Source organism: Hippoglossus hippoglossus, chromosome 7 (genome assembly GCF_009819705.1).
Source record: "Hippoglossus hippoglossus isolate fHipHip1 chromosome 7, fHipHip1.pri, whole genome shotgun sequence".
Classification (NCBI taxonomy): domain Eukaryota; kingdom Metazoa; phylum Chordata; class Actinopteri; order Pleuronectiformes; family Pleuronectidae; genus Hippoglossus; species Hippoglossus hippoglossus.
In genome coordinates, this window is record NC_047157.1 from 26,420,980 (window position 1) to 26,433,363 (window position 12,384).

A 12,384-nucleotide genomic window follows, 5' to 3' on the forward strand; every position below is an offset into this window, starting at 1 on the left:
CAGCAGGAATTTTAATGTGAAACCTGCAGCGAGACGCTTTTCTGCTGGAGGGTGACAATCCTCCATTTTGTCTCGTTCAGGACGGCAGATTAAGATTCAGCTTTCAGAGGGTTTCTACCTCACAGCGATGGATGGTGTGTGTGTGCGTGTGCGTGTGTGTGTGTGTGTGTGTGTGTGTGTGTAATCAGAGCTGTCAGTCAAACGTAAACAGAGGAGAAACGGCTGCCAGGACGAGAGTGAAGTTTCCATCCAGCTCAGTTACTGAAGCTTTATGAGAGAATCAGTGAGAAGACAGACGCAAACAGATCAATAACTCTATCTGCCTCCATCTCACACACACACACACACACACACACACACACACACACACACACACAGAGATTAGCTGTGTGTGTGTTTTGAGTTTCTGGTAAATAAGTCTGTAGGTTTTCTTCAAAAGAAGCTGATGAAGAATTTTCTAGAATAACAGCAGCGTCTGTGGAGTCTGGACGTTTTCCTGAAAAGTTCTGGAGCTTCAGGAAGCGAGAGCCCAAAAGTCCGAGTCGGTCGCTTTGCACATTTCCGAAGCTTTTCCGGCGGCCACTAACATGACATGATCTCAGTATGTAGATTATTTGTGATGCATAGTTAAACCTCCTCCTCCTCCTCCTCCTCCTCTTCTTCTTCACTGACAGTAACGTTCTCCTCTCTGTTTCTCCACAGTCATGATCCACTGAGTCGACTCTTCGTCAGACCTGCAGCCAGCTTTCTCCTCCTCCTCCTCCCCTCCTCTCCTTCTCTCTCCCTCCATCCTCTCCTCCTCCTCTCTTTATCCGCCATGTTCTCCTCCTCTCCTCTCCTCCTTGTCCTCCTCACCCTCCTCCTCCTCTCCTCCCCCCTCCTCTCTGCCCCGGCTGCTCCCCCCCCTCCCTCCGCGGCATCGGGCCGGGCGGCGTACCGGGCGTTCGACACCTCCCTCACCCACCTGACCGTCCACCGGCGGACGGGCGAGGTGTTCGTCGGCGCCGTCAACCGAGTCCTGAAGCTGTCGGCCAATCTGACGGAGATGAGGAGTCACATGACCGGACCCGTGGAGGACAACGCCAAGTGTTACCCCCCGCCCAGCGTCAGGGCCTGCGCTCACCGGTCTGTGTGCACCTGTCTCACCTAACTACACCTGTCTCACCTAACTACACCTGTCTCACCTAACTACACCTGTCTCACCTAACTACACCTGTCTCACCTAACTACACCTGTCTCACCTAACTACTCCTGTCTCACCTAACTACTCCTGTCTCACCTAACTACACCTGTCTCACCTAACTACTCCTGTCTCACCTAACTACACCTGTCTCACCTAACTACTCCTGTCTCACCTAACTACACCTGTCTCACCTAACTACTCCTGTCTCACCTAACTACTCCTGTCTCACCTAACTACACCTGTCTCACCTAACTACACCTGTCTCACCTAACTACACCTGTCACACCTAACTACTCCTGTCTCACCTAAATACTCCTGTCTCACCTAACTACACCTGTCTCACCTAACTACACCTGTCTCACCTAACTACTCCTGTCTCACCTAACTACTCCTGTCTCACCTAACGACACCTGTCTCACCTGTATATACCTGTCTCACCTAACTACACCTGTCTCACCTAACTACACCTGTCTCACTTGTCTAACTTCCTACCCGTCTAACCCCTCACCCGTCTGTCCTCAGGCTGGAGTCGTCAGACAACGTGAACAAGCTCCTCCTGGTGGACTACACGGGGAACAGGCTGGTGGCGTGCGGCTCCATCTGGCAGGGGGTGTGTCAGTTCCTCCGACTGGAGGATCTCTTCAAACTGGGCGAGCCGCATCACCGCAAGGAGCACTACCTGTCGGGAGCCAGGGAGGCTGATGGGATGGCAGGTGAGCTGAGTCCAGATGGAGAATTAGTTTTTCTTTACAGACTTGATCTTCATTATCAAATGTCTCCAAATGATAAAATAGTCAAAGTTCGTTCTATGTACACAGATTCTTTGGATCTTCAGACTGACGCACATCAGATCTGTTGTATTTTACCATATAACACTTTGGTTACAGTGTTTTATGAACTGAAACATTTCTGATTTACGAGGCTTTAAATTGTGTCGGCACGAAGATTTAATGGACGATTAAAACTGAACGTCTGGTTAGAAAACAAAGAAAAACACTGAGACACTGAAGAGAAGAAAGATGTTTCTTAAAGCCTCCGTGTCTCAGAGAGTTAAGACACAAACTGAAAAAGACACCATTTGCATGAGGCCTCCGTCCATTTGACATAGAATGACACAAGTGTAATTACATGTTCATGGCGTCATGATGAACGTCCTCAGAAGAACAAACGCTGTTGTTTTCTAAAGTCGGAGGCTCCGGCTGCAGCTTCACCTCCGTCAGCTCCGATTTTCTGCTGATGTCACGAAACAGAAGGAAGAACAAAGCTGCAGCGTTTGTTGTCAACTTTGTTCGTGAGAAGCTGCGGAAACGTGTCGACCTGCGCTCGTCAGTCATGTGTCAAAATATTTGACAGGTTTTTATGCAGGATCAGCTGCTGCACATTTTACTTTGAACAAAACCGCTGAAGGATGATTGACACCCGACAACGTCTCACTGAGCTCCTGTGGTGGAAGACGTCTGACGGATTCATTCCACAGCTGGAACCTTGATTTTTATATAACAAATGAAATCTATCAGCAATAAGTTTTATAAAATAATAATCTGTTAAATTTTGAGCTAAAATGGAAAAATATTTTCTGGGTCTTTGAGTCAAACATAATCATGAAGAAGATGTTTGAGGAACAACGTCAAGTGAACGACGACCAGTCTCGCAGCGTTTGCTAAAATATCAGTGTTTTTGAACAGAGAACAATAAACAAGGAAGTTGACTGAGAACTTTGTTTTCGCTGAAAATTCTAAAGTGAAAACTGTAAAGTGTCAGAAGGAGCACTTCCTTCTTTTTTTATTAACCAGCACATTAGAAAAACACAATAAGTCACACATGGAATAACCAACAAAAAACAACCGCAGGGTTTTTCTGTTCAGTCATAATTTAAGAGTTAATGTGCTAATTATGACAAGATTTCACAGACACATCCAACACGTCACAATGATGTGATGTTTTATGTCCAAAGGGTCAAAGGTCAACTTCACTGTGACATCATAATGTTCAGGAACAGATGAGGAGGCTGACGATGGTTATTTTGATTCTAGCTTTTTTTAAGACGTCACCACAGGATTTTTAAAATGGATTCAAATGGAGACCCATGAATTGAGAAATTGATTAATTCAGTAAAAAGGTAGGAGGAGCAGAAAGGATGATCATCCAGTCACTTGTGAACATCTGTGAACATCTGTCCTCTGCAGGTGTGGTTGTGGGAGAGGACGACTGGACAGCTGACCCCAAGAGGAAGAAGCCGATGAAGGGCGGCAGCCGCCTGTTCATCGGCGCCGCCATCGATGGGAAGTCGGAGTACTTCCCTACGCTGTCCAGCAGGAAGCTGGTGGCGGACGAGGAGAGCGTCAACATGTTCTCGCTGGTCTACCAGGACGAGTTTGTGTCATCCCAGATCAAGATCCCGTCAGACACGCTGTCCCTCTACCCGGCCTTCGACATCTACTACGTCTACGGCTTCTCCAGCCGCACGTACGTCTACTTCCTGACGCTGCAGCTGGACACGCAGCTGACGCAGATGGACGCCGGCGGAGAGAAGTTCTTCACCTCTAAGATCGTCAGAATGTGTTCCAACGACACTGAGTTCTACTCGTATGTGGAGTTTCCTCTGGGCTGCACCAAGGACGGCGTCGAGTACCGATTGGTCCAGGCCGCTTACAAGCAGAAGCCGGGGCGGCGGCTCGCCCAGGCGCTCGGCCTGTCGGAGGACGACGACGTCCTGTTTGTTGTCTTTTCTCAGGTAAATAAACTTTTCTGTGACTTGTTGGGTGTTTTTTTTAAGGTGGGGTGCCTTGCTCTGGGGCATCTTTGGGATTTGAACCAGCGCCGCTCAGACTCTGTTTATCTTCTCAGGGTCAGAAGAATCGCTCCAACCCGCCCAGAGAAACCGTCCTCTGCCTGTTCACGCTCCATAACATCAACCTGGCCATGAGGGAGAGGATCCGCTCCTGTTACCGTGGAGAGGGACGCCTGTCGTTGCCGTGGTTACTCAACAAGGAGCTGCCCTGCATCCACACGGTGAGTTAACCACCGAACCACGAACCACCGCTTCGGGTGCAGTTTTGTTTTGATGGCTCCGTGCTGGTGACACCTAGTGGGCGGAGACATTATGTTTTCAGGTTTTTTTCGTGTTCGTCTAAATGTTGTGAACACGATATCTCACAAACACCGCGATGACAGTTGTTCCAGTTTGGTACAAACATTTCCTTTGACTCAAAGATGAACTGATTAGATTTCAACGGTCAAAGGTCAAAGGTCAGGGCGACTTCCTATTTTTGTGAATATAATATGTTATAAAAACCTGGAGAACCTGAACTGGTTGGTGGAGGAATACAACCTCCAGATTCATATCCACCCAATAATTTCCATTTTTCCGAAAAAAATCATCAGGAACTATTAGTATTATAAAAGTGACAGAGGCGAGAAATTAAAAATAATTAAAAATAAAATTCCCGCAGGTAAAAGAAACGGAAACGTCTTCTTCAGTTTTCTGCCCCCGTGTTTTTCCCTCAGCGGATCATGGTTTGGCCCGAGGCTTCCTTCAGGCTGCGACACGTGCACACGCGCGCACACACACACACACAAACACACAAACTCAGGGTCTCTGACAAATCTTTTCATTTGCATTGCTGCGTGAAGACAAAACGTAACGCAACATGTGAAACCAAGAGGAGTGTGTAAGTGTGTGTGTGTTTGTGTGTGTGCAGTGAGGTTATTTCAGGTTGGGAGGTAGATGTTCTTATTCATGGTGGTAATGGCCTGCAGTGGTAACCATGGTAACCAGGCAGGGAAACCCGCCAGGAGACGAGTTTCGGGGCCCACGCTCGGATACGAGAGGGGGAGGGGAGGTTTGCTCCCAGCAACCAATGAACCGACCGACCGACTAATCAACCAACCAATCAGCATCAAGCTAATTGCCCGTGTTACTGTAGTAGTGTGTGTGTGTGTGTGTGCGTGTGCGTGTGTGTCTTGAAGGCAAAGTAAAACACAGACAGGAGGAGGCGGGGCCTATGTCCAGACTGACCTCCTTCTTTTATCATAAACAGCGGGGGGGTGTTGTCCTTCAGGTCCTCTCTGCTGCACGCACGCACACACTGACACACACACACACACACACGCACGCACACACTGACACACACTGACACACACACACACACACTTGTACATTTGTGAGGACCCTCAATGTGACGTCTGATTGAATTGAAACATTTTTGTAAAACCAGCTGAAATGGAAGTGAAACGCTCGTCTGTTCAGTCTGAGTATTTGCACATGATTAACAATAATGATGACACAGGCATTCGATGCGTCCGCTTGAGTTCTCACTGTGCACGTGCACTTTCCTGCGCTCCAGCTTCAGCTCAAATAGAGGAAGGTAATGAAAATGATTTATAATGAAAATGAATGACTTGAATCTGCTGGTGTATGTGCACGAAGGTCACTCTCACATGCAACCGATTCAAGTGACGTGTGCACAGACTAAAGAGTGAACGTCCTCACAGGAGAGAGAGAAGTGAAACTATGAGGTCTGACTGTCTGCATGTTCTGTAACAACGTTATTGATCAGAACAGGAGCAGGCGGCTAATAGCAGCAAATAGCTCTGCACACATCCAGTTAGAGATCTTATTATGATGAGAAATGTAAAGATAAAATCATTTCATTATGAGACTGGGGACAAGTTAGAATACGGTGAGCCGCCACAGTCAAGATAATTAATGGGAAACACTGAAAGTTCATAGAACCTCTTAAAGAACCAGTTAAATCTTCTTCAGGTCCAACAGAATCTTCTGCAGAAGCAGATAAATGGTTGTGTGGCAAGTGAGAGATTGAAAATGAAACACGGGCTGTGACGTGGAGAAAGAAGTGACATGTTTAAAACATGGATCTCAGATGCTTTGGTTCTGTGGTCGTGAGGAGATGTTTCACCAACTCGTCTCATGACGTCCTCACTTTGAACATGAAGCCCCGCCCACTGCTGCTCTGTTGTATAACTTCTGTTCTGTTTATAGAATCTCCCGGCTCGGCTGGTTTGGGTGTAGAACTGAACAAAGTGACCACTCTGCAGCTTCAGTTACACTGTGAGGAGAGACAAAGCCAACGTACACAGCGTTTTACTGGAACTATATTTACCCTGAGTGAAACCTGAGCTCAGGATCAGCTGATCTGAGTCCTCGTAAATACAGTAAAACAAACCTTTCTGTGTGATTCAGAGTTTCCACCCTGTTCTGATGCATCGAGGCCTTAACCCGCTAATGACAGGGTGTTAGCCAACCTCCGTGTGTGTGTCTGTGTGTGTGTGTGTGTGGGTGTGTGTGTACCCTGTAATAAACCTGCCCCTCCCTGTTCTATACGATCTCTTCACAGAAACATAAAACCCTGAGAGGTACCTGTCTCTGTGCTCAGACCCTGATGAAGTGTCCAAGCCTCCGTTCACACCTTCGTGTGATTTGAAGATCTCGTAGAAGATTAAACATTAAACGGTATCTTAGTAACGCCCGAAGATAATTTTAAATAATCATTCAGACTCGTAGCCTGACATTCAGACCAATCAGCGAGCGCCTGTGTGTTCGCTCTCGCAGATGTTGCTGCTGATGTGAAGAAGTTTGTTGACGGTGACATTTCAAACAGATTTAAACTTCCTGAATGTGGATCTGATTGGTCGTCAGTTTGTCCTCTAACATCCAGAGGCATTGTGGGTTTTCGACTGTTGATAACTTCTCCTGGAAACTGGAAATGAAAGACAATCAGACTCAAGGATGAAAGGTCAAGGGTCAAGTTCAATATGGCCGCAAAGATGCATAAACCTGATCCTCGCTGAAAGTCGAGTCTCTGGATCTTAATCACTGTTCTTCTGTTTCCACAGCCGAAGCAGATCGGAGACGATTTCTGTGGTCTGGTGTTGAACCAGCCGCTCGGAGGCCTCAGGGTCATCGAGGGACACCCGCTGTACGAGGACCGCACCGAGGGGATGGGCGCCGTGGCGGCCTACACCTACGGAGAGCACACGGTGGTGTTTGTGGGAACCCGGAGCGGACAGCTGAAGAAGGTAGGAGCAAAGGATGGAGTGAGGAATGAGAGGAAATCACTGGTGGATTTGCCCACGCTGTAGTTTCTGTGTGATTGTGAGCAGAGAAGATTTTTGTGGCTGGAATGTTTTGTTGCTGCATGAATCTGTCTCTTTGCTTTCTGGTGTTTCTGAAGGAGAAAAGCTTGAGAGAATATTGTCTCATTCAGGTTTAAATCAACGTTGCTCTTTTGGTTTTTCTCTTGCTGAAGGAAAGTGGCTGAACAGTCGGTGTGTAGAGATCAGTCCCCCGATGAACACCAGGGCTTTAGTTTGTTCTTTAATTTAACGATGCAGACTCAGACTCTCTGTGACTGGAGGTTTTAATGGAAACTGGATCATGTTCTGTTTGAAATGAACAAAGAGCCTCAGGAGGTGATGGAGGACGGACAAAGTGCACGAGTCCTAAGTCCTGTGTCCTAATTCAGGGGCTGCACCCTTCAGAGGACTCTGGACCTAAACTTAAACCGGTCCATCTCTCCTTTGCGTCACCAGCTCGTCCCACTAACGCTGCATTATCTTCAGCTGCCGGTGTAGCTCGCTCTTTAGCTTTGTCAGCGATGAACCCTGGGATGGTTTGGTCCGAGCGGGATCCACCCACTGGCTCCCTCATTGGGTTTGAAGGAGCCTCTGGAGGATGTGAACCCAGAACTGGGACACGGCTTCACGTTGGTCGTCTTCACACTTGACGTTTGTATTTCCGAGGAGCCAGTGAAGTGCAGTGTTGGTTTGATTTGGACGCGTGATTCTTTCAGTATGAATAAGATTTGACTGAACAGATGACCAGCGTCTGGTTCTCAGCGTGACGTCGATTCTCCAGTTCAGGTTCTGTGTTCTGAGTCGAGTTTCACTGAACTTTGAAGAAACAGGTGAACACGGACAAACCAACAGGATGGAAACTGCACTAGTTTTCACTGATGAATCCGCTGGTTTTAGCTCATATATATCAGAAGCATCTGTATCAACGTTCATGTGAATCTGACAGATGATAAGAAACTCGTCTGTGATCCGACTGAATCATTAAATGTTCTTTTAAATTTTGGTCTTGTTGCTATTTGAGTCTCACTCAGATCCGCTGACATGTAAAACTCTGGTGTTTCAGCAGCGGCTTCATGTTTGTTTATGTTCAGACTCCGGCGGTGACTCCACATTAATAATAATCGTAATAAGCATGAGAAATATACATAGCTGATAAATATTTCATTTCTTTTACATATTTTCTTCTGCTCGTGTTTTCCTCCATATGTGCTCAGCCTGCTCGGGGCTGCCTGCGGCTCTGTTGTTATTACTGTTATCTGGAGCTGAAAATAAGCCGAGTGCTGTTTTGAATTCATAACACAGCAAACACAATCTGTTCATGTCGCGGGTTTTATTCACAGACGGGACGGATGAACAGCAGAGAAGTGTAGAGCCTGATGTGACTGGAGTCTCTGCAGAGACGTTCTCGTCTGGTCTGAAGCTGCCGTCGTCTCGTCGGTGGCGAACAGACTCGGTTCATGTCTCGGCAAGCGGCAGAGTTATTCTCAGCGTCTGCTGCTGTCAGAAAAATGTCCCACTTAGCAGCGCGAGGTGTCTGTTTCCTGTCGTGGCGCCGCAGTCGCTGACAGAGTCGCCGTTTTCCTGCAGGACAGACTCCGTCCTCTCTGGAGGATTTAAGACTCGTCCCTCCACCGTCTGGATGAAACAAACACACACGATAAAGAACGATGACGAGCTGATGAAGAGCAGGAGGAACATTTTCAGTCTGGACCTGAAGGAGCTTTAATCGTCTCGTTCAGGAAACACGATCGTTTCTCGGAACATCAGCGTTTCAGCAGAATTCACCTCCAGTATTTTAGTCCTTTTGTCTTGTAAAATTTATTTATAAAAGAAAAACCTTATCTGATCTCCAGAGGAGGAACCCTCTTTATCTTATTGGCCTTTTCTCCATAGCGCCACCAACAGGACAATAAAACAGAACCTTCAAGTTCCAGCTCTTAGTTTGTGCAGAGAAAGAAGAAAGCATCAGTTTCCTCCTGAGGGACCACGAGAACCTTCATAAGTTTCAATAGAACCTCATGAAGAAAATAGAACCTCAATAGAACCATTTATTATGTCATGTCCAAAAGAATCTTCTTTAGACCCAGTAGAACCTCTGGAGGACATCGTGTATGGATTTCATATAAAGGTTGAATAACGTGTGATTTAGACTTTTAGAAGAACCTGTATGGATCCAGTTCTAGAACCGGATCTTAAGAACCTGTGATCAACAGATCTGTTTTAATGTTAAAGTGTCTGTGGTTCTTCAGTGAGGAACATTGTTCTTCATATTCTCCCTCTGGTTCCTTCCTAACAGAAGGAAACGTAACTTTTTGGTTGAACTGATTCTACACGTCCACACTCAGACTCATTAATCTGCATCTTCAGGAGTCATTAAAAATAAAAGATGCGTTTACAAGCCGCTCCTCTTCCTCCACATTTGACCGAACAATCATCTCCGTTTTCCAGCCTGTGAACGATGAATTTTAATTGCCTGGAAGCTAAAAATGGAGGCCGGCTGATGTGAATGGATCCTCTCGGCGTTCACCCCGCTCACCTCTCCTCCCACGCAGCTGCCGCTTTAATATTCATTCACACGGGGAGATGCTCCTCTGGAAGCTGACCTCCGAGTTGTGACGGATGGAGTGAGGAGCGATGGGAGGGAGAGCGAGGGAGGATTAGCCGGAGGAGGCGTCTGTGTAGTGAACGGATCGGTGGAAATCGCTGCTTGTGGTTTTAGATGTTTGGCTCAGTGTGACTCGGAGTTGGCGGAGGACACTTTCTATGTTTAGTGAGGCCTCCTCCTCCTCCTCCTCCTCCTCCCCCTCCCCCTCCTCCTCCTCCTCCTCCGCTCACTGAGACCAGGAATACCAAACTGCCCGAGGCTCAGCTGAACATTTGTGTTGGAATCTTCTCAGTCTCTATCGTTTATTTCATAGTTACACAAAACTGAATTTCAACATCTGATTGGATGATTTTCTACATTCATATCTATATTTCTGTCTCTAAAACGTTTCCATCCTCTCTGACCTGAACCAACCTCTGACCAGCGACTCTCTGCTCAGCTGTGGTGTCTGGCCCTCACACGTCCGGGGCTTATGGGAAATGGTGTTTCATCAGAGGCCGTGTGGTGGAATCCACAGATGTGTTGTGCAGACAGACAGTTTGTCGAGTGGAAGGAACGAGAGCAGCGGCTGCTTCACCCACAGTCTGTGATTTCTTGATCCGTCAGATCAGCCTCACTCAGATCATCGATCGGTTGTTGTTTTCATTTTTCCACTGGCTTCGCTTCTCGGCTCTGAGCGTTCCTGTGGTTTCGCTCAGAGCCGATCGGACTCTAATGAATTTAATTAAGGAGACGAGGTTAAAGTGGAAACTAAAAACAGAGACGCTGTCCATCGCCAGGTTGGAGGAAACACACACACACACACACACACACACACACACACACACACACACACACACACACACACACATAGAGGAGAAACTCAGCTTAGATGAAGTTATTGTCAATAAAGGTTTCTTTTCCAGGAGCTGCCAGAGTGCTGCTGAGCAAGGACTCCATGAACAAAAAGAATAGTGAGTCAGTGTCTCCAGTAGATACGAGACACGCGACCTTTCATCTGAACAAGCATCAAACATTTATAACCAGTGTTAACGTGAGTCAGTCTTTTGGTCTGATTCAGTCGTCAGGACGGGTTCTTCAGGACGTGGCTGATAAATGGCGTCACGTGTTCCTGCAGTTTACAATCAGTGGGTCAACGTGCTGCAGCCGGCGACTGTCGCCCGTCTGTCCTGATGTGATTTATTATTCTAACGTCGTTGAATAAGGGAACCAGGTCTCCACGGTTTCCAGGAAGGAGATTAACCTGATGTCCTGCTCATGGAAACATGTACGTGGGCTCGTGTTCAGCTACATGTGATCAGGACAAAGACAGACTCAGGAACATCAGGGCAACAGGATGAAGTTAAAAATACACAGCGGTGCATCATCAGGCGCAGAGTTACAGCAGCTTTTATCATCGTGCTTTTATTCTCCGTTAAAAGCAGCAGAGTTTGTAGTGAAAGCAGCGACGAACAGACTGAATCACTGCGACACTGAAGGAAACACATTGAGATTCTGAATGAAGTGTTGTTTAAGTGGATTTCTGCCTGTTGTCACTCGGGCAGGAAATGGTGTCGCACCAACACCAGCGAACATCTGGCTTTTGACTTCAGTGTGAATGGATACGATCTTCACTCACTCCCGGGTCAAAGGACTCTGCAGCAGACACAGGGGTTTTACGGCTCAGGTCGGCAGTGAAGGAAACGTGACACACGGGTGAAGGTGATCATTTGTCAACACAGCGAGGGGAGAGGGAGTTTGTGACATTGAACATGATGCACTGGGAAATAAATCAGAAACTCCTCTAGTGGCAAATGAGTCAATCTCCTTTTTTCAGCGGGTAAATATCTGCTCATCTCGGTGTAAAATCGACAGCCTCATTTGGTTGCCAGGGTAACATCATGATGGTATCACTAGCAGCATCAGCACCTTCAGGCGCAGTACTCTACAGTACTCCACAGTACTACACAGTACTCTACAGTACTACAATACTACACACTAGTTCAAATGCACCAAATGGTTCAAACATATCGTCGGTGGTGAAGTCTGCAGCGATCCTGCACTCACTGAATATAAAAACATATGTTTCGTGTGTGTGTTGTCAGATGTGAGTCATGGCTCCGAGGAGTCAGACGAGTTTGGACTCAGATCACAGCAGCTGAATCTGAACATGTTTTCATGGCCTGAGGTTTTCAGATGATTTAAATCCAGATATATTCTGAAGCAGCAGAATCTTTGGATGAGGCGAAGTTGTTTCTGTCCAGCAGCCGGTCGAGTGTCTCTGGGACTCGAGCCCAGTCGACCTCTAACAACATGATCACATCAGCTGTGACTGGACGCTGGAAGCTTCACAGTGGAACCTGCCTGCGTCACGTGAGCGTGGGTGTGAACCAGCAGCTCTCGGTCCAAACACTGAAACTCCACCTGCAGACGATCACTGTGTCGTCGGCCTCCTCCACATGTGACGAAGACGTTAAGACGCTGTCGTTCATCATCGTGTGACACAGCTGATGTCATATTT

General features: G+C 47.2%; 1 protein-coding gene across 1 annotated transcript in view; it reads left to right on the forward strand.

The window, feature by feature from the left end:
• The window catches only part of plxna3 (plexin A3), a 76,457-nt gene that overhangs the window by 17,388 nt on the left and 46,685 nt on the right, over positions 1 to 12,384 (forward strand). Inside the window, exons 2-6 of the mRNA XM_034589946.1 lie at positions 703 to 1,125; positions 1,706 to 1,896; positions 3,370 to 3,917; positions 4,031 to 4,195; positions 7,040 to 7,222. Of these exons, the coding sequence (XP_034445837.1) occupies positions 818 to 1,125; positions 1,706 to 1,896; positions 3,370 to 3,917; positions 4,031 to 4,195; positions 7,040 to 7,222 (1,395 nt within the window). The 5' untranslated portion in view covers positions 703 to 817. The remainder of the gene's footprint in view (positions 1 to 702; positions 1,126 to 1,705; positions 1,897 to 3,369; positions 3,918 to 4,030; positions 4,196 to 7,039; positions 7,223 to 12,384) is intronic.